Below are 22,605 nucleotides of genomic sequence, written 5' to 3'. Positions count from 1 at the left end.
ACATATCCTAAGTATTATTTGATCTTCACAGCAGTCCTGGGAGACAGGTGCTAGTATTATTCCCATTTTGCAGATGAGGAAACTAAAGCAAACAGAGGTTAAGTGAGTTGCCCAGGGTCACACAACTAGTACTTGTCTGAAGCTGAATTTGAACACAAGTCTTCCTGACTTCAAGTCCAGTGTTCTGTGCACTATGGTGCCACCTAGCTCCCTAAAGAAATACAGTAACGGACAATATGTAATGGTACTGAATATTTTATTACTCAGTATTTCTTACCCATTGATTCTATTTTTTATGTCTTTCTATTGTTAGCCAGTGATTTCACATCTAGAACTGAATTCTCTTAAGTGTTCTCCAAAGACTAAATACAAGGCTTTTTTTGGGGGGGAGGGAGGGTGGTATTCCTTAGGGTCACGGTTTATCTGTGGTAGTTTTGATCCAGGAAAAAGACATTGAGGCTTTAAATACATTTATATATTTAAAGTTTTTGCCCACTTTTACCTTCAAAAAATTTAGACATTGTACTTTATGAGGTGTAGCTGAATCTTGAATGCATAGCTTCTGTTGTGATTATCGGACATATTTGTTACTATTTTTTGATAAGTGAAAGTGTTAAAGCATTATCTAAGTCACTTTGTTTTAAAACAGGTCAGGAAGTTTGGAAGAAATTGACAGTAAGTCTTAAATCTTTTGAAAATTATTTTTATTTTAGTGATCCCCAGTAGTCACCCAAATTGTAAAACAAAATTGTTTGTGCGTACTGAGGTGGAGCTTGGTATCTGGATACTACCCCAGTTCTTCTCTTAACTTTGTACGTGTAGACACAGTCACCATGCTCATTTAACAAATTTTACTAATATTTTTCAATGTCCTGCTCTAGCCATCCTTTACATATGGTCTGGGAATGGCAAACCCAGAAGCCCACGTTGCCAAGAACTTTCCCACTCTCTGTCTTATAATAAGCACTATCACTCTTCCCTCTCCAAACTCCCCAAAACAACTATCATTCCTAGTAGAGAAAACTGAGGAAAGAAGTATCCCTATGCCTCTTCCCTTTCAGGGAAGGCCAGAAAAAAGGTGGTATTGCTTCTTTTTATCAGGTAACTGAGAGTCTAAGATTTTCTTGGAATTAGACATATTGTGGTCCTTTGGTTGTGAACTGTTAGTATGATGATGAACGGAAGGATGGTGTAGGGCAGGCCTGCACAACATGTGGCTCTTGGGTCACTTGTGGCTCACCCAAGAATTTTGGGAGGCCCGTGAAAAATGTAGAAGGTATAAAAGAAAGTAAAGATGTAATGAGGGCTTTGTCCATGCCCCGCTTAACCCACCTTCCAGTAATCACTGTTGTGTCCATCATGTAACTTGTCAGGTGCGTTGCCACTGCACACTCTTTTCACGCACTGTTTTCAGGTGACCATGGCAGCTAACCATCATCAGGCTAACTCTAGTGACTAGACTGTCTGCGGCCCAGAGAAGCTTAGTCTATTTTAATTTTGGCTCCTCTCTACTGCCAACTTGTGCAGGTCTGGTGTAGGAGACAGAATTCTGGCTTTAGTTGGAGTCAAAAGAAATTAGAGTCAGTTCTTGACTTGAGCTATTGCTGTTTGGGTCACTTTTCTGAGTCTCAGTTTCCTCATTTGTAAATCAGGAGTAATAACACAAACATGACCTATATCAAAAGTTTGTAGTGAGGAAAGTGATGGAATCCTTACAGTTCTACACCAGGGCTCCTTCTTAGCCTTTTTTCTTTCTTGTATTTTTATCAAGCCTATGACTCCCTTCCCAAAATTGTGTTTTTAAATGCATAAAATACACCAAACAGGATTACTAAGGAAAACAATTATACTGAAATACAATGATCAGAATTAAAAAATTATAATTATTAAAAATTATTTTAAAAGTTCACTGATCCCAAGTTAACTCCTGTTGCACATAATATAAATGAGTTACTAAAAATAAGTTCCTTGAGTCTATTTTGCTTTTATGAATCAGCAAACCAAGTCTACTCCTAAAATTGTTTTTATGTAGCACCTTCCTCACAAGAACTCTGTGAGGCAGTAGCAATATTAATAATAATTACAACGGTAATAGCTCATCAAAAATGAGAAGATCATTGTAATAGTTGACTTTTATGTAGCATGTTGTTATTCAATCATTTTAGTTGTGTCCAACTCTTGATGACCCCATTGGGGTTTTCTTGGCAAAGATGCTGGAGTAGTTTGTCATTTTCTTCTCTAGATCACTTTACAGATGAAGAAATGGAGGCAAATAGGGTGAAGTGATTTGTCCAGTGTCACACAGATAGTAAGTGTCTGGGGCCAGACCTGAGTTCAGGTCTTCCTGACTCCAGGCCCAGCACTCTATCCACTGAGCCACCTAACTGCCCCTTCATGTCATATTTCAAGGTTTAGAAAGCACTTTCCCTGAAAGAAAGTTAATAGTGCAAGAATTACTGTCACCATTTTAAAGATGAGGAAGCCAGGGATACAGAAGGTTAAATAACCTTCCCTCCAGTCACACAGCTAGTAGGTTATCAGGACTTTTGCACTACATGTTGCTTTACTCTATATAATGCCCCAATAGCCTTCACTTTTGGACTTGAACAGTTAGACTAGAAGGTACTCAGATAACCCTGTTCCTTGTGCTTAGTTCCTTGTGTAACTAAACAAATTGACTTGAGTTCTTTTGCTCCGCTCTCTGTCCCCATCTTAATGTTCACCCCTTTTGGTGCATATTTTGCTTTGCTATTTTAGGTCAGTGAAGTTGTCTGCCTATAACTCACTGGTAATAATGTAGTTATGAGAGTGTCATTCCTTTGTAGGGAGCCGGGAGAATTGGGCTTGGGGAGAGTTGTGAAGTATGATGGGCAGCTGAGTGCCTTTTACAACCCAGGGCTGTAATTGGCTCAGAGAAAATACATCTCTGAGGCTAATATTACTTGTCTTTCTTCAATTCCCCATATAAATATGTTTGAAAATATTACATTGACGATTGGAAGCTGTCAGGGCAGCATGCACAATAACGTGCTTCAAGGAGATTAGCAATCTTTTCCAAATACGGAGAAGCCATTCTGATGAACCTGTTCAATAATGACTGTGAAAACAATATATTCCTAGGCATGTATTTATTTATCAATAGCCAAGTAATTAAAATGCCCATCTTCTCTGATTTCAGAAATCTCAGTTGCTTTAAAAACCGCTCAAGATCTACACCATCATTATTCAGGTGAGAAGAGTCTTTGTAAAATAACTAAATTTCCTGTAGTGCTCTAAGGTTTGTAATGTACTTTATATATGCTATTTCACTGGATTCTTACAGTAACTTTATAAGGTAAGTACAGTTATATTATTCCTATCGTGTAGATGACAAAACCAAGGTTGAGAGAGGTCAACTGACTTGTCCAGGGTCATATAAAGATAGCTTGAGGTGGGATTTGAATTTATCTTCCTGACCCAAGTCAATTTGGCTCCACGGTGATACCTAGTTGTACATGTCATGTAAGCTAAAACTTTGTGGTTTTGCAGCTGAAACTTAACCATTGGTGATTTCCATTTGACTAGGATAGCTCCCAGTTTCTAGTTATGTTCATTCAAATGAAAAAGACATTTTCTTTCCTACAGAATAAGACATTTTTATCCAGTTTTCTTTAGGTTTTGGCTACTTCTACAAATATATTTGTCCAAATGATGAAAAAATTATTTTAAAATTTAATCCGTTGTATAACCAAAGACAGCCAACCTAAGACCTAAGTGTATGAGGATATTCAGAAGAATATTAATTAGTTTCTTGAGAAGTGACTGTTATACACCCAGTCGGTATTCCATGATGCATGGAGTAACAGCTTAGAGAATGAACTAAGCAGGGATGTCTGCTATTGTCTGCAGAAGGAGCTGAGGTTCCTGGAGCTGAGTGAGGCTCCTGGCTAGCACTTCAGTGAGCAACTGAAAAGGGTAGTCCTGGCAGCTAAGAGATCAGTGAAGAGTATTGCTCAACATTGCCAAACTCAGTAATTCTTGCCCATTCATTCTGTTCTTTATATATTTTTTATTGTTATCTCTGGTGGCTTTGATCGATGCCTCTATTTATATTGGTTGACGTCTTCCTCTCACCAAGGAACTCACTGAACTCATCATAGAGGTCAATGGATTCACCTCTAGGCAGACCCTGGACCCAGCCCTGATCTTTCATAGTGCCTTCTTCCCCTCCCTTGTCAATAGATCATGTATGATCTGGCAGTAAGTTCAGTTCAATTAACATCAATTACCTTAATATCTGTTCAACAAAAGCTTTAAAAGGACCTACTAAATGCAAAGTGCTGTGCTGAATGCTGGGCATGTAAAGGTAGCTATGCTACAAATCTTGCTCTTGGTAAATGTCACTCAAATTTTCATAGTGTTTTAAGGTTTGCAAAGTGCCTTCCTCATAAGAATCCTGTTAGGTAGACAGTGGAATAATGACTTGGACTGTATCCATTGATTTCATAGATATTGGGAGCTTCCAGACAAGGAAACTCCTGCTAATACAATTACTTTTTTTTTTTTTTGGAGGGGGAAGGCAAGGCAATTGGGTTTAAGTGACTTGCTCAAGGTCATGCAGCTAGTAAGTGTCAAGTGTCTGAGGCTGGATTTGAACTCAGGTCCTCTGTGCCACCTAGCTGCCCTGAATCTCCCTCTAATAATGCATGTAGATACCTTTTTCTTCAATGTATGGTATTAGAGAGTTGCCTAGAACACTGAGAAATTAAATGAAAAGTTAAGTGAGAAGTTAAGTTGCCTGGTTCACATAGTATGTATCAGAAGTGCAAAATGAATCCAGATCTTCTGGGCTTTGAGACCAGCTATCTATTATGTATAAAAATAGGTAGTAAAATATTATTATCCCCATTTTGTAGTTGGAAGAAACCAAGGATCAGAGGGGTGGAGACTTACCAACATTTGAGCAGTTAGTAAGTCAAGACTGAGACTCATGCTTTCTGATTCTATCTCTGGCACTATACCACTGACGCCTGCTTTCTCTGGGAGCTCTCACTAAATGCAGTGATATATGGCAGAATATGTTAAATACTGTATCAGTAAGCACCCCAACATTCATGGGGGGGTGCTGCTACCACAGGTTTTTAGATCTGCATTCATAAAAGGAAAGGCAGCTTTTGAGAGTCAACATTCACTTTAATCAAGCACATATATCATTCAGTTAGTTCAGGGGAAGAAGTCAGCACCTTGAACTTCAGAGAAAATATAGAGAAATCAAAGATCAATAGACAGGGCTTCCTCTGTCTGACCATAATCAATACAAACATTACAATTCAACAGACAGGTCCAACTGTTGGACCATAGTTGCCAGAGAGGGAAGCACCAACATCTGGGTTTTCCAAGGTGGGGGACTCCTTAGCAGCTTGCCAGAGTCCTCTTCTGATCAAACACTCCCAGTCAGTAAGCCCCAAAGTAAAACCTCACCCTCAGAGTATTTGTACACTTTTTGGAACTAGAGGGCATGACTCTCTGACCCAGTGCCTCAATAGAGAAAGCAAAAGATACTTGGGACCCTCCTACAGAAACAACTCCCCTAATCAAGCTTCCCTCAATGGGTAGACCCAACAATGGGTGGGAAAGGTCTTCTTTAATCATGGATTATTCAATTAGAGGCACTTTTAATAAAACAAAAACAGCAAAAGATTCTACTTTGTTTGGTCTTACAAATACTTAAGAGAGGGAAATGTCATTTTGTCCTGGAGAGTCACTCAGAGAAGGCTTCATGGAGGAAGCTGCACCTAAGCCAGCCTGGAAGGAAGGAAGGGACTTCAACAGGAGAATATTGGTTGGGGGAATTTATTGTAGAAATGGAGAAAGAATGAACAAAAGTGTGAAGATGGAAGAGGGAGGTTTGAAAATAGAAGATGAAGAATAGTTCAGTTTAGCTGGCAGGACCATGATGTTCTTACAGAAAAGTTAGGGGAGAAAAAAGGATTTAGAGATTTGATAATGATTTCAGTTTTAAACATAATCTTTGAGGAACTGGTGGAACATTGAAGTGGAAATATTTAGCAAGGGATATAGCAGCAGCTGTCAGGATTACAGCCCCAGAACAGTGGGCTGCAACAACAAACAGCTGGGATGGACCTCAGGGAACAGTGTCTTTCTCGGGGGGCAGTCCTCCACTCGGTAGAAGGGAATTGACTGGTCCCAGAAACAGCTGTGAACACCCACTCTTTATTTTAACGGTGGGCTCTGAAGAAATTCACTGGACTTGTTTAACATCTTGGTTGAAGTAGAATTGTTTCCAGAGACCCATGCATAGAAGTGTAGGCAAACTGGACTATAGTGGCTTTTTTGGTCTTGTGGGTTAACTGTTGGCTGGCCTCTAAAAGCATGAGGATTACTCAATGTTTGATCAATTCAAGGCATTCCTGCAAGTTTTCTAAGTCATATTTATTTAACACAGACCAAGCCCATCAGAACCACTATATCTAGGATGAGTGAGCAACCTATAAATCTTCTGAGGGCAGAACCATTAGCATTGGGGGAAGTTGAAAAGATGCAAATTTAGGTTCAATGTAGAGAAAACTTTCCTAATAATCAAAGCTATCCCAGAGTAGAATAGGTTACCTACTGAGGTGATGGGTTCTCCTTCAAGGAGAAGCTGGATGACCAAAGGTTGGCTATATTGTTGTGGGGATGTTTTTTGTTTTGGGTGGGGGAGGAATGTGGGTTGGAGTATATGGCTCTTGAAGGCCTTTTCAATTGTAATGTTGTGAGCCCACAAGTCCAGGGTCTAGACTTAGGCAGGAATCTATTTACATTCATAGCTTAGCATGTAGAAGACTTATTGGATCCTTCTAGCGATGCATTGGCATAGATAGAACTGACTCAGACCCTGCTTTACTCTCAGCCAGCAGTGTATCTAGAATACCTGAGTTTTACTCTGCTTCTTCCTTATTGGTGTTTAATATTGTTTTGCATTGCCTGGACTCTCCTTCATTTGGCTCAATCAATCAATCAATCAACAAATGTGTAAGTGCTTACTATACGTCAGGCACTGTGGATACAAATATGGTGAATGAAACCACCTGTTTGAAAAGAGTTTATGTACATGCTCATGGAGGAAACAAGCACACGTGTATATAGAATAAAAATAAAGAGAATAAACATAAAGGGGTTAAATAAAAGGTAGTTTGAGATGGGAGGGCACTGGGAGTTGAGGATGTAAAGAAAGGTCTGATATGGAAGCTGTATCTTGAAGGAAGAGGGAGATTCTGTGAGGTAGAGGAGTACAATCCAGGGTCCACCAAAGGCACAAAGAAAGGCGATGGAATGTTATACATGAGGAACAGAGAGAAGGCCAGTTTGTTTAGGTCAAAGAATGTGGGAAGGGAAGTCATGTCCACTACTGGAAAACTAGATCCGAGCTAGCTTGTGGAAGGCTTTCAAGGCTAAACAGAAGAGTTTATATTTTATCTCATTGGCATTAGGGAGCCACTAGGGTTAATTAGGGAAGTGACATTGTCATTTGCGTTGTATTTGCATTTAAGGACATTGCATTTAAGGAAAATCACTTTGGGAGCATTGTGTAGGATATGCATACCTTGGAGATATTGTGGGTTCTGTTCTAGACCACCAAAATAAAGTGAATATCCTATCACAATAAAGTGAGTCACATCAATTTTTTTGGTTTTCCAGTGCGTATAAAAATGGTCATTGTTTTGGGGAGTCACTAACCACACCTGTATAAGACAATGAACTTAAACAATAGATGTTGTGTGTGTTCTGAACATTCCACTGACCAGGAGTACCCCATCTCTCTCCCTATTCTATGGCCTCCCTATTCCCTTAGAAACAACAATATTGAAATTAGGTCAGTTATTAACCCTACAATGATCTCTAAGTACTCAAGCCAAAGGAAGAGTCAACCAATGAGGCAAACTTCACTGCCTTCTTATTTTAAGAAATTATCACAGCCACCCCAGCCTTCAGCAAACACCACCCTGAGTCAGTTGCCATCAACATCGAGGCAAGACAGTGACACCACTGAAGGCTCAGATCTAGCCAAGGATAGGGAACCTGCAGCCTTGAGGCCTACCCTTGGCTAGAATCTTGCCTAGAAAAAACAAGTACCACCTGGGCAACAGTAGTATTAGTAGCAGGTGGTGTAGATATCTGTCTACTAAGTATGAAATCAGTGGCTAGTGAGCTATGATACCTTCAGGTTTGACTAAGAAAGCACTAATGAGCTCCTTATTTTGTATATCATCTCTATTATTTCCAATAGTTCTAGGGGTGGTGGTATTCTGGGGAGGTATATTTGTTGACTGGACACAATTCAGACACTACTCTCCAAACAGAAGAGAGACATTTCTCTATTGCAAGCAGATTTCCACCAGTTGCCCATGCCCACTGAAGACTGAGGATCACCTTTTACTCAGTACCAACAATTTCTTGAGATCTTTTGTACTGGACAAAGATGGAAGAGTTGTGGAGGTATTCCTTACCCATGTCAACTTCCCACTCCCTCCCCAATCCTTCAAACTCAAACAGAACCACATGGTTGTCCTAAGCCTGGTTCTTATCTCAACCAGCTAGTTAAACTGACTGACCAGACCTGGAGTTCAATTCAAATAAGTTTAATAAGCATTTTTTAAATACCTGCTACGTATATGCAAGGTGAAGAGGAAGCATGGCACAGTGCATAGAGGGCTGGCCTTGGAGCCAATGACAGTAGGGAGATCTGGCTATGACTGTGACTGAAAGGGGGAAAGGGCAGCTCTGTCAGCTCATTGATAATTTGGTATTATTTTACCCTTTGGTCTTAATCTGTTTATCTTGGCTGACCTGTGACTTCACTCTGGTCAGCCTGGATTGAGACTAAATACTTTAGTTTAAGTTTTTCTCTGAATCCCTTAAATAGTCTCTCTGTTAATTTTGCTGCTAGGGATACCAGCAATTTTGACATCTGGATCCTCATTTGTTAATTTTGCATTTCTACTGGGTGGATGCCATCGTCAAGGCATTACTCCTAGTCAAACACATCCCTAATTATTCAGGATCTTCCTCTGGGCCAGCCCAGATGGGTCCTGTCACTCATTAGTTATATAATGATTCTAACTCAGTTAGCCTCAGTTGTTTCAAGTTCAGAATGCACATAATTGTACTTCACTTTCCCAAGTGATAGTCTGCTTGGGGAACAAGAGATAAGGAAATCACTTAAAAAGAAATTACCTTTATTGGTCATTTGTTTTGCACCATCTTCATTCCCATCATTTATTTCTTTAGAAGAAGAAATCCAGAGACCCTTATCTTATGACAAATAATAACATAATATAAAATATCATAATGAAAAGAGAGAGGAATAAAGTAGTTCAGCAGAACTATAGACAGTGTTGCACACGTGACGAACCTGACTTCTGGAGAGAAGGGACAGAGGTACATCTGCTTGTTTCTTCTTTAGGGCCAAGCTTGGTCATTAGAATGAACACTGTGTTTGGTTTAGATTCTGTTGCTCTAGAAAGGTAGCTTGTCAAAGCAGAGTGATAAAACTAATTACATTTGAACTTTGGTATGTCTTCAGGGGCTCATTGCCATAGAACGAGGCTCTTTTGGTTCTTTGTTCACTAAATCCTGTTGGATGGTATAAGACTAAGAGGGAGACTGAGTCCTGCTCTTTAGTGAATCATGGTGCTGCCAATTCTATTTGACAGTATTTTGATGGATCTCAGGGTATTGTCCATTTATTTTTTTGGGTTCTTAGTTTAGAATATTAACACTGGTTACTTAAGTCCAGTAATAATCTAGCACTTGGTCTGTGGCTATAAAATTAGAAAATCTTTGCAGAGGAATACTATATGTTTTTGACACTGATGGACTGTAACAGTCTTCTGGATGTAACATGAAAATGCAGATAGCCTGTCTGTAATTAAAACTGCAGTGTTTAGTTCCCTCTAGAAAAGAAGGTGAAGTGTACAGACTCTAACAGCAGATGTCCTCAGAGTCTACATAGTACAGCAGATTTGCTTTTAAAAAAAAGGCTACAGGGAAACCAGAGTAGTAAGACCACTGATTGAAATAGGTGCTAACAATATGCCATGCATGCATTGGATTTACTGTTTGTAAAGAGTAGAAGCATCGTACCTGCTTTAGATCTTGTTATATAATTTCTTACAATTGTTATTAATTCTGTGGTCTCTTTTTGAATGAAGATATTTGTTCTCATAATAATTGTACTGATTTGAGATAGAGATAAAATATAACATTAGCATTATTTGAATAAATATTGGTTTGGAGAAAGCTTTCTATTAAACTGATCTGATGAGGCATACTAAATAGAGCAAAATTTTCTTTCTTTCTGTTCTTTTTTTGGCAGCTGTTGAAAGGAACAATTTAATGAGGCTTTCTCAAACCATACCATTTACCCCGATACAATTCTTTGGTAAGTTGCAAATCTATCATTATTTTGTGATGTGTGAACTCAATGTAGTAATGGACCAAGTCTAGCAAGGAGCCATTTTGGACTCATTTCATCATGAATTGGGTTGCCACTTAATCAGATGAATGGCTTATAGCAAAAACCAAAAACCAAACAGATAAACAAAAACGTTTGTTAACTTGTCAGGCTAGACATCTCTGGTCTAGCTCTAAGAGCCTGTGGCTTAGGCTTGTAGTGAGGAAGCAGCGGTTGAGATGGGATGCAGCAATCCTGCACCTGGCACTCCATGATTCAAGGCTGGAAGTAAGTCGGAAAGAAAAGAGCAAACCAACCATGCTTAATAAACAGAGAGAAAAGTGATCAGTGTCAACATGGTGAAAGCCATCAGAACTGTGAGAGAAATGCTGGGTGTATTGTTTTTTATTTGTTTGTTTTCTTTCATGCCCACTAATTGCTTTTAGCTCAGAAAGGAAATGTTGGTTTTAAAGGCTGGTATACAAGAGGAAAACAAACCCTCATTAGCCAAGGCTACTGAGGCTTTGCTAGTAGAAAGCATGAAGAGATTAACAAGGTAGGAAGGACTGCTACTTGGATATTCCTCTGGATTCAAGGTTTTATAAATTTGGGCACTCCCTTCAATCATGCAGATCAACTCATCCATGGCTTATCCTTTTGTGTGATGCTTGTCCATTTCCCCCATTAAGGGCCCACCATACTAATGGGAGGCCTTCATCTGGGTCTTTGAATATTTCAAGCTGTAACACTTGGGCTGTCCGTTATGCCTCATACAAGCCGCCCTCCTCTTGTTATTGCCATGAATATCCTTGAAGATGTCTTTTACTCCATTGATTTTACATAAGACACCATTAGGAATGTGCTGCAGACTGTTTGCACCCACTGTCCTCAAACTTCATTCATCTCATGAGTAAACTCTACACTGTTTGCACGGAGCTAAACTCTCACTGTTATCCTTTAACAGCGAGCATACATTTGCTCCCCTTTTGGTCCTAAAATGGTGTCTGCTAAAAAGTGATATTGCCTTCACTTCTCTGGGCGTCTGATTTTCAGAGACCTGTGGAGGTGTCCTTCTAAGTACTTCGATTATTTATCATTAAATGTTGATTGTACATGGCGTATTTATATTTGAATACTTTAACAGGCCTTCATTTTTTCAGTATGTGTGTTTCCTCAGTTGGTGACAATCACAACCCACTTCAACCTTAAGGAAATAACCTTTCTGAAGCGCTGTGGCTGGTAGCCAGCTTTTTGCTTATGATCCAGGATAACTTTGTTAAATGGTCTTCCTCACAGTATCAACCAAGGCATAAAACATGGAGACATATGTTCCAGTTCACACTAAGTGTGCATTAATAGCAACATTTCAAAGAATGGAGACTGAATCTGTTATCAACACTCATGCCCGCTATACATTTACCCCTGCCCCCTTTTCAATTTCTTCCCTTCTCTTCCCCATACTTCTAACCCAGGGTTGAACACGGTTTGAGTGTCCTCAAACCATGTAGGTCCGTCCTACAAACCTCTAAGCATTTTTTTTCTGCTGATTTATTTTATTTCAAAATAGGTTTTAATTGATACTTTAAAACAATTACTTTAATTTCCCCCTTTATCCTTCCTTCTCCCCCTTGCCTCCCAGAGAGCCATCCCTTGCAACCAAAAATAAAAAAAAGGAAGAAAAGAATGGTCCGCATAACTAATCAACACATCAAAAAAAAAAAAATCAGTTGTTATTTATAGTGCTTCAGACTTGCAGATCCCCAGCTTTGCAGATGAATGAGTGGACATGTCTTTTCCTACCTCTTTTTTGGGACAAAATTTGGTTGTTGTAATTTCTCAACATTCAGAACTGATTTTTGTTGTTCTTTCTATTTTCAGTGTTATGGCTATTATATTTATTGATTTTAGGGCTCTGCTTGCTTCAATTTACATCAATAAGTCTTTCCATATTTTTCATAATTGCTTATAACAGTGGTTGTTAGAATAATTTCTTTTTCTGGTACATATTGTGTTACCCTGGGCAAATCATTTAACCTTTAAGTGTTCTTAGACAGCTCTCTAAGACCATAAGTTTTAGAGAAAGTGACGACATGTGTTGGCTTTTTCTCATCTGGGAGCTTCCTCTACAAATCTTCTATTAAATGAGCATCACTACTTTAAGAGAACAACAAGCACACACCAAAACAGCTTTCACCAGGGTTGGGGAAACTGTGGCTTTCTAGGTCCTTGGGTGAGGTTTTTTGACTGAGTCCAAGTTTTACAGAACAAATCCTTTTATTAAGGGGATTTGTTCTGTGACGTTTGGATTCAGTCAAAGAACCGCATTTGAGGTCCTAAAGGGCTACATGTAACCTTGAGATCACAGATTTCCCTCCCCTGGTTAATATTTTCATTTAAACACCAGCACCACCTAGGCAAATAGGACATGCTTTACTGGCTCATAATACTGATTTTAAAGGAAATTATTGGAGTTCAGAGTTGAAAATGAGAAGACAGAAGCTTTTCCAGTATGATTAGAAAGAAAGATGGGCTGGTCACACATTAAGAAATGGCTGGGTGGCCCAGTATATAGAGCTCTGTGCTTGGAGTCACAAAGACCTGAGTTGTAATTCTGTCTCAGATCCAAGCTGTGTGACCCTGGGCAAGTCACTTGACCTCGAATTGTTATAGTTTTCTCATCTGTAAAATGGGGATAATAGTAATACCTACCTGCCAAGGTTGTTGTGAGGATCAAACTAGATAATATTTGGGAAGCTCTTTGTGAGCTATAGAGCATTATAAACCTTAGTTTATGTACAGAATCTTGCACCATTTGTCATTTCTTTTAGAGACAGTCCTAACAATGAGCTATCCCAAATCAATTAGATTTTTTCCGTATTCAGTTAAATCACTCAATTTGTAATCTGGGATTAGAATAATTGAAACTCTCTTTTACCAGTTAAGCAGGAGAAGTTCAAGATTCTGATTTCACAGCTAAAAATGAGAATAAAAATGTTTTCAGCACCTTTAACAACATATTCTTTCATTATAAATCATTTAGGAATGTTTAGCTTCCAACAGTGTTTTCTTTCTTTCTTTTTCTTTTTTTGTCATATTAGATTTTACTTCTGACTCATTTTTGTGTGACAATATCACTGTTTCCTGTTGTCACATGCAATTTTCCTTGATGAAAGGGTAACAAAAATGATGTCGAGTACCCTGTTTCTTGATGTTTTGATTCTTTCTAAGTGTGTAATATGAAAATATCTATTGTACCACACTGCTGAATCAGTGTTGATAGGACAAGCCCTTGAATTGTTTTTCTAGTTGGAGTGATATGATATTCTGAGCCCAAGTTCCTAATGATTTTTGTTTGTAGAGACAACTGGATAGCTGCAGTTAGGATGGTGCTTGTTGCCTGTGGAAGTTATTTTCTGTAAAGATTTTTAAAAAAATTTTATTTCAATTAACAAGCATTCATTTTCTCTCCCTCTCATCTCCTCCCACCCCCTTAAGAAAGAAAAAAAGAAACAAAACCTTTGTAACAAATATGTATAGTCAAGTAAAGCTAATTCCCATATTGGTGGTGTCCAAAAATGTATGTCTCATTCTGTATATTGAGCCCATGCCCTCTCTGGCAGGAGATGGGTGATACACTTCACCCTTAGCCCTCTGGAATTATGTTTGGTCGCTATAAAGTCCTGAGCCCTTAACTTTGGCTTTATAAGTATTGTATTCTAGCCAAATGACCATAGGTTGTCTTAGGAATTTCCTTTTTTTAACTTTTTGCCTGGCCATACTATAGATAAGAATTTGATTTTGGGAAAACAGTCCTATCCTTTATCCCCTGATACCTTCGTCCATTTTTTTTGTTTCTTTTTTTTACTGAAGACTTTTGAATGAGAAATGGCAAGTCCCAGGACCTTTTCTAAGGATTGTGTTGTGTTAGTTAAGTTAACCTGTTAAGTTAGAATTCTTTTGGGATTTGATATTAAGTAAGCTTTTGCTACCATTGGGTTGATGGAATGTCCTTATGAAGTCAAATAATGCTGGTCAAATTCCTTGATGTTTCCCTCCACACTTCCACCCTTCCCTTCCCTGCCATCCCTCTCTCTAGTTGGAGAAGAAGTGACCATCTACAAGCTAGAGGAGAGTTCTCCTTTGAACCTTGATAAAAGCATGTCCTCCTGGTCCCAGAGTGGAAGAACTGCAATGATCCAGGTCTTATCCCGAGAGGAGATGGATGGAGGGCTCCGGAAAGCCATGAAAGTAGTCAGTACATGGTCTGAAGATGATGTGGTCAAGCCAGGGCAGGTCTTCATTGTCAAGTCATTCCTTCCTGAGGTGGTACAGACTTGGCACAAGATATTCGGAGAAAACACTGTTCTGCATCTCTGCCTCAGGGTAAGTCTGGGCCCTGAGAGGAGGTATGGTATAGTGGAAAGAGCCCTGGCTTTGGAATCTGTTGACTTGAGTTCAAACCCTACCACTGCCACTTACTACTTGAGTGATCTTGGACAAATTACTTAATCTCTCTTTGACTCAGTTTCCTCATCTATAAAATGACAAGATTGGACTAGGTAGACTCTATGATCCTTTCCAAATCTAAATCCGTGATCTTATATTGGATGTGCATAGGCTGGGGTTAGAGTGGTGAACCTTTCCTACCTAGTGCTATCACTGCCAATTAAAGAGTGGCCTGCTCAAATTTCTCTGTTTTGAAGTTCAAAACAAAACAAAACAAAAACTCGTGGTTGGTCTAAAGAAAACATTTAAGGAAAGCCCTCTGAACTATATAAGTTATAGCTGATGTTTAACAAATATCTGCTTAATGAATTAATCTATTTGACTGATTGTTGCTTAGCAGGAAGATTTTTTTTTTTTTTTAACATTCCTACTAAACCAATCTTGATAAATTTATCCTTTTTTTTTTTTTAGGAGATCCAACAGCAAAGAGCTGCTCAAAAACTGATCTATACTTTCAACCAATTGAAACCACATACTATTCCTTATACACCAAGGTAAGAAAACCTTTTTATCTCTGCAGTTAAATCTGTCAGACCAAACAGGATCTGCTCTGCCTTATGCCTGTTTTATATAACCTAATAGTATTTCTTAATAGAAATATTTAGGTTTCTGAGTAAATGTCACACCAGCCCATGTTTTCAATTTTGTTCCTAGTTTAGACAGAATACGTGTTTTTCTCCAGTATAAGGTGGTATAGTATAAGGGAAAGGACCTCATCTAGAGTCACAGTTCAAATCTTGCCTCTGATTTTTCTCCCTCTGTCATAGTCTTCAACTGCTTTGGGCCTCAGTTCTCTCATCCAAAAAATGAGGAGGTTATAGTAGATGACTTCAGAGGTCACTTTCAACTCTAGCCTTATGACATCTGATACTAAGTTGATGTTGTCAGCGTGGTCTGGTATTGCCATGTGGATGCTGCCCTAGAATCTGCCATTACTAGAAATAGTGAAAGTAGGAAATTGTGAGTCTGTTTCTGAGCTGGAGGTTGTACTGGTGATTTGCCTTAATTTATTTTACTTTGTACAGAGGTTGTTCATCTTGCACTAGATGAGGAAGAAAGGTTGTATAGGAAAGGGACCATGGCCGGTATTGGATATCTAGCTCACCAGTAGCAATATTATGCAGATAAAACCATGAAAGAAAAATTATTTGGCTTGAAGAACAACTTTCCCATTACCACGTACATGGAAGGAGCATTGTAAGAATTCACAACATTTTTATTATTTCATTTCAATGTTCCTACACATCTGTATTCATTGAATAAGACTGATTGTAATTTGGTACTGAAGACTTAACTATAAAGTTTTATTACTACTTTTACAAGGAACTTTCAGAGCATGACAAGTATTGCTGGGCACAGTACTTACAAAGAACAGGAGGGCTTTTCAAAGTGAAAAGGGTCTATACTTCATAAAATGCCCCCAACTCTCGTTCTTAGCTCTTCTGGATACAACAATTATCTTGTTTGAGTTATGTTCTACCCTCTTAACAGTCTTGCTGACTTTACACTGCAGGCGGTGGGAAAATCCCATTTTTTTGCCATTTCCCCATGATGATCAGCATCCTTCCCCTCCCCCACAGGTTCCTGGAGGTCTTTTTAATATATTGCCATTCAGCCAACCAGTGGTTGACCATAGAGAAGTACATGACTGGTGAGTTCCGCAAATACAACAACAACAATGGGGATGAAATTTTGCCCAGCAACATTCTGGAGGAGCTGTTGTTGTCCTTTTCCCACTGGACCTATGAATATACCCGAGGAGAACTGCTTGTTCTGGATTTGCAAGGTAATTGGCAGTGTGGTCTATGGTGTATCTGAGACCTGCAGGAAGGTTTCTGGAAACATCTTCTTGCAGATGTCATCAGTAATTGACCCCCTAAAATAGTTCAGGCATTTTTGTGATCGTTGCCGTTGTTCTGGGGTTTTAACGGTAACAGCCTCTAACATTGTGTGCTTTTAAAAAAATCCATTTCAAAACAAATATTGTCACTCATATTTGTGTGATTTTTTCTCTTTTTTCTCTGTCTTTGTCTCTATCTATGTCTCTGTCTATTCATCGATTTCATTCAACAAGCACATATAATTATATCTGTATGTGTATGCACAAATACATATATGTATTTATATGTGTCCGTGTCTCTGTGTATATGAAGGGTTACATGCATTTTTAAGAAAATTTTTAGTAATCCAAAGAAAAGTGATATAGAATACTTTAATTTTTTTAAAAATTAAAACCTTAGAATCTTAAGGGTTGCAAAAACATCTTAGAGATCAACTTGTCCAAATCATACCTAATACACCAATGTCTGGCAACTTAGCACCAAGGCACGCTTTTTAACAGTTCTAACTGTCAGCAAGTTTTTTTCTTATGTAGAGCTGAAAACTACCTGTTTGCAACTTTCCCTCATGGCTGGTGCTTCTGGAGCCAAGAAGAATAAGTCAAGTCTTTCTATACATGAAAGTTTTCCAGCTATTTAGAGGCAAAAATTATACCTTCCTTAATTGTCTTCTCCAGGGAAATTATACTTAATTTTTTCAACAACATATAGTATGGTTTTCAAAGTTCTTCACCATCCTAGTGTCCCTCCTGGGGATATACTTCAGGATATATATCCCCTCCCCCAACTGAACACAATATTCTACACATTAAGACCATTGCCTGCATTTTAAATTCTATGCCTTCCCATTATACAGTCTCTGTCACTATGTCATATCAAAGTTTCCAAGCTGAAAGGGGACTTAGAGATCATCTGGTTCAAAGTCCTTATTTTACAAAGAGGAAATTGAGTTTCTGAAAGCCTAAAGTCTCACAGGTCATATGTGGCCCAGCCAAGATATGAATCCCAAGTCCTCCAGCCTCTGATCCAACACTGTTTTTACTGATGCTTAACTTATTTGTATTCGTGGCATTTACAGTTTTGTGCTGTATGAAACATGATTTTCATCTCAAGCTTTCCAACTTTATGACCTCACCACTGTCATTTTCATAATTGGAAAAAAATACAGTAGAAATTTAAGGGAGATATTTTCAGAATTTTGAGATTGCCTTACAGTTCATTGTTTTAACTTCCTTTTGTTTACTTTTTGATTTTCGTAACTTCTTATGAAGTTAAGTTAACTTTCTTGTGAAAGAGAAAAATCAGATTACAACAAGGTGCCCATGCATGCTAATATTACAGGATCATCCAATCATGGTTTTAGAGCTAGAAGGGACGTTTAGAATGTAAGCTTCTTGTGAATAGGGGTTGTTTCATTCTTTGTATTGTATCACCAACATATAGCATAGTGACTTGCACTTAAAAAAAATACCTGCTAATTGCTTGATTGATCAGAGGTATTCTTGATCAGTGCTTCTTGAACTGTGGGTTGTGATCCCATGTGGAGCTCTTGAAAAATCTGGCGAACAGTAAAAGGTTTCTGAATTCATAACACCTCAAAATTATTTAAAAATCAAACTTGTAATAAATCTGAGATGTTTTGGGCAGTGCCTGTCTGTGTTGCATTGAGCAACTTCACTGCAGCCTTGGTTTTGAACACAAAGCATGCGAACTTTGCGCTATGCATGCCCTAAGGCCATGCCAATGCCAACAAAGGCTGCTGAAACTGAAAATGGGTCAGGAGTGCAAAAAGATTAAGGAGCCCTCTTCTAGAGCAATCCTTTCGAGGAAATTGAGAGCATGCAGATAGAGAGATAGATAGATAGACAGAGAGAGAGAGAGAGAGAGAGAGAGAGAGAGGAAGAGAGAGGCAGAGAGAAAGAGAAAGAGAGAGAGGGAGGGAGGGAGGGAGGAAAGGGAAAATGACTTGCCACAGGTGACATAGACACTTAAATACTTATTGATTGATTGGAGGTCACCTAGTACAATCTCCTCATCTTACAGATGAGAGACAGACAGACTGAGACAGAGTAAGGAAATGACTTGCCCAGTTACCTTGGTAATAAGTAGGCTATAAATACTTGTTGACTGATCAACTAGAGCTTATGTAGTTTACCCCCTTCATTTGCTCCACAGTCACACAAGTAGTAAGTAGCTGGACTGAGATTTGAATCCTGTTTCTCTGACCATAGGTCTAAGATTATTCCTACTATTCCACACTGATTCATCGAAAACTTGCTTTTATTTTTAGAGGAATACAGTGTCTTTAGATTTTCCATGTCTTCCTGGGATGACCATGGTGTTAAAGCATTCTAGTCATGTTGCAGCCCCTGTGGAGCTGTATGCTCACTTGTGATTCTCTCCAGTCTTTTGTCTTCTGGTTTCAATAGTGGCGGTTAGGGGCATGTTGGTCAGGGAGGGCTGGCATTAGACGGCAATTCTGACAGCAATTCATTATTGACACTGCTTGAGAAGGCTTAGAAAATCTTCCTACTCTGACCAGCCCCTGTATTATTCTGTCCAAAGATATATAGACCCTTTTTACCCATAACATATGTGTAATTATGTTTATTGAAAGTGCTCCTATTGATGGGAATGAAATGTACCCTCTAGCCTCAAAAATGCTATGAGAACCCAGCAGGTAATGAAGTTAAAACAGCTAAGCTAATTCTAATTTTAAAAGAATATTTGATCTATCAAACTCCCCCAAACTATTGCCCTAGGCATCTGTTGTGTAGCTCAAGTTTGGGAGGTTAATGATTTTCATCTGGATTTGCATGCTTGTACTTTGTGTTTGGGGTGGAATTGGCCAGAACAAACAAACAAAAAAGGAAGAATGAAAATAAAACAAACCACCAAAAAGCAAAACAGAACAAAACTTTAAGGAATTAATGATGACTCTTCAGTGTATTTTGTGTTCTACTTGAATAGGTCTTTGTTTAATACTGTTTCTGTTTGGGGATTCCATGCCTCTTAGTAATCCAAAGAGACATTAAAGCCAATAAATGCTGTGATTATAGTATTAGGGAAAAAGAAAACTAATTTCAACAAAGTTTTTCTTTTGCTGGACAATTATATCAATTATAAAAATAGGCCACCTCAAAATTAAGAAAAAAAACCCTACCAAAACTATGTCACTCCAAACAAGTTATGTCCAAACATTGGCTTTTAACATAATCGTTAAACTTCAGCATCAGAGTTGAAAATGAAGAAAGAGATACACATAAAAAATTTTTGGCTTGCTGGGAAGGCATGAATATGTCGAGTGATGTGTATATCTTCCAACTAGATAGGAAGGGGAGATTGAGGAAACAATTACTTATTTTCAAATCTATTAAAGTGCTTAAGATGATCTTAGTGTAGTGTTTGTTCTGCTTGGATGGAAAGCTTGCTCTCGGGTTGTTGACCTATTGCCACATGAGAGTGTTGATGAAGAAAAATCAACAAGCATTTATTGAAGACCTACTTTGTGTTTAATCACAGTAAGCCATTATGTTGCTGGAGAGTAGCCCTGAAGGTATAGCAAGATTTGCCAGAGCTTGAAGTCTCAAGTTGTACCTGTGCTGCAGGGAAATCACATCCACTGACAAGGCACTAGGGTTTCCTAGCTGTCTTGGTGGGGAGTATGGTACATCAATGGAATGAGGGATGCCTGCTGCTTTGCTGAGGGAGTGGGAAGGGTGGGATGGAAGGAAAAAGAGAAGGAAGTTCTAAAAGCTTCATCTTCTGACTTCTTGTTTAAGCAGCAGTGCCAGTCAGATATGGTACAATCATGCCCAGCTATGGGAAGCTGGAATCCACAAGGACTAGCTTACCAAAGTTAATGATCTGTTGCCTTGACTCCATCCTGATTGAAATATCCTGCCGTTTCCAGCCTTTTTGCATTTAAAAATCAAATAAATGAGGGCCTGAATCATTCCGATTACACTTGTGATCCAACATCAGAAGCTTAGCATGCTCTGAAATGGGAATTAAAACAATTGCATTTCAAATAACACTAGTACTTAGCATTTATATAGCTCATTTTATTTTCAAAGCACTTTGTGGTTATTAATTTGTTTTTTCACACAGTACTCTTCAGAATAGGTCAGTGGGATTCTTTTTTCTTTTTTTCTTTTAAACCAGGCAGGTTTATCCAAAGACTGTGGTAATCAGAATTGGAATTCATGACTCACTGTGGGATCATTAGATTTAGAAGGAACCTTCGAAATCAAGTACAACCCCCTCAGTTTTACATGTGAAGAAACTGAGCCCCAGAGCAGTAAAGCTATGGTCACATGGCTTGTTAGTATCTGAGGGGACATTTGAACTAAGGTCTTCCTGCTTCCAAGCTCAGCCCTTTATTCATTATACCACACTGCCTCTCAATTAGTTAACAAGCATTTCTTCTTATCTTGCTATGTGGCAGGTCCTATGCCTGTGCTATAGATACTAAGAAAAAGAAATAAGTCCTTGCCCTATAGCAGGTTGCATTCTGTCAGCAAGATTCATAATTTACTTTTAGAATTATGGGTAGTTTTTAATAGCAACCCATTTTCTCCATCCCCTGCAAATGTTTATATGCAGAGTTGTGTAGGTAAAAGAGTTCTATGCTGGAAAAAAGAGGCTGGCTCTGTTACATCTCCTTTGTAACCTTAGCTTGCTTGGGCCTTGGGCTTCTCATCAATAAATGGAGTTGGAAGAAGATGCTGCTGAGGTTCCATCCATCTTTAGTTAGATCATCCTATGTTCTACTGAACCCCTCTGGGCCTCGGCTTCCTTATACGTAACAGGAGAGGGAGGAATGGATTGGACTAGATTACCCCTAAGGAACATTCTAGCTTTAGATCTAGGATCTTATGAAGGATGAAGGCAGAATTCAGTATGCTGAAATAAAGTTCACCTATTTGATGACCACTTTTTTTTTGTTGTGTTGGACCACAAGAGTGGTCCAACTGACACTAGCCTAACCAACCATAAGCCATCTTAGAATTTGTTGGTAGAATATATTCCCAGTTTGTTAATCTACTTTCTCTTACATTTAGGATGTCAATTCTATATATTTGCATAAATATCATTATGTGTAGTATTATGGGAAAATACACTGAATTTGAAGTTAGGAGACCTGGGTTTGAGTTATGGCTCCAATACTTAGTACCTGTGTGACCTTGGGCTAGTAATTTAACCTCTCTGGCCCACAGTTTCCTCATCTTTAAAATGAGGGGATTGAATTAGAGAATATATTGTGTTCTTTCCTTCTCTAATTGAAATAATTTAGTTTAGAGAAAAAGAAAGAAATCGAGATCCTGAGAGGACAGATTGCCCAAGGTCACACAGATAGTAAGTTTCTAACTAAGGAGGGATTTGAACCCAGTGGGTCACTGTCACTCAAAATAAGTTTAACCTGTTTAGTGTCAACCTCTCAGAAGCTGGAATGACACTTTGCTGTGTTTGGCTACAAATGGAAGGCATTGCCACTAGGTGGCACTTTTTTCATCAAGTTGCACTGTCTTTTCAATTTAGAATTTTCCAAATAATAATAACAATGATGATAATGGCAATTATTATTATTAATAAAAGTGAGCATTTATAGAGTACTGTAAGATTTGCAAAGCACTTTGTGTATGTCATCACATGAGCCAGGGTAAAAAGTGTATAATTTTGTAGGCTAGAAGAAAATAATCTCTTTTTAATGAGCCATATAACTGTGACAGAATACAGATAAAAGGATGAAGAGTGAGATTTTAAACAAGTAATAACCTGCTTTTAATATGCTTTTAATTTCCTAAACATGATCTCACTCGGTTG

The 22,605-nt window shown here is 38.6% G+C and overlaps 1 protein-coding gene across 3 annotated transcripts in view; it reads left to right on the top strand.

Annotated features, from left to right (window-relative positions):
- TRPM6 (transient receptor potential cation channel subfamily M member 6) overlaps positions 1–22,605 on the top strand; it is a 230,288-nt gene that overhangs the window by 194,463 nt on the left and 13,220 nt on the right. For all 3 annotated transcript variants that reach the window (XM_072597466.1, XM_072597465.1, XM_072597464.1), the window contains exons 31-36: positions 650–675; positions 3,179–3,229; positions 10,358–10,423; positions 14,532–14,818; positions 15,353–15,435; positions 16,522–16,727. In XM_072597466.1, coding sequence (XP_072453567.1) covers positions 650–675; positions 3,179–3,229; positions 10,358–10,423; positions 14,532–14,818; positions 15,353–15,435; positions 16,522–16,727 — 719 coding nt within the window. The remainder of the gene's footprint in view (positions 1–649; positions 676–3,178; positions 3,230–10,357; positions 10,424–14,531; positions 14,819–15,352; positions 15,436–16,521; positions 16,728–22,605) is intronic.

This window comes from Notamacropus eugenii, chromosome 3, assembly GCF_028372415.1.
Source record: "Notamacropus eugenii isolate mMacEug1 chromosome 3, mMacEug1.pri_v2, whole genome shotgun sequence".
In the NCBI taxonomy this organism is placed as follows: Eukaryota; Metazoa; Chordata; class Mammalia; order Diprotodontia; family Macropodidae; genus Notamacropus; species Notamacropus eugenii.
The sequence above is the reverse complement of the archived record's forward strand: the minus strand, read 5'-3'. Positions and strand labels throughout refer to the sequence as shown.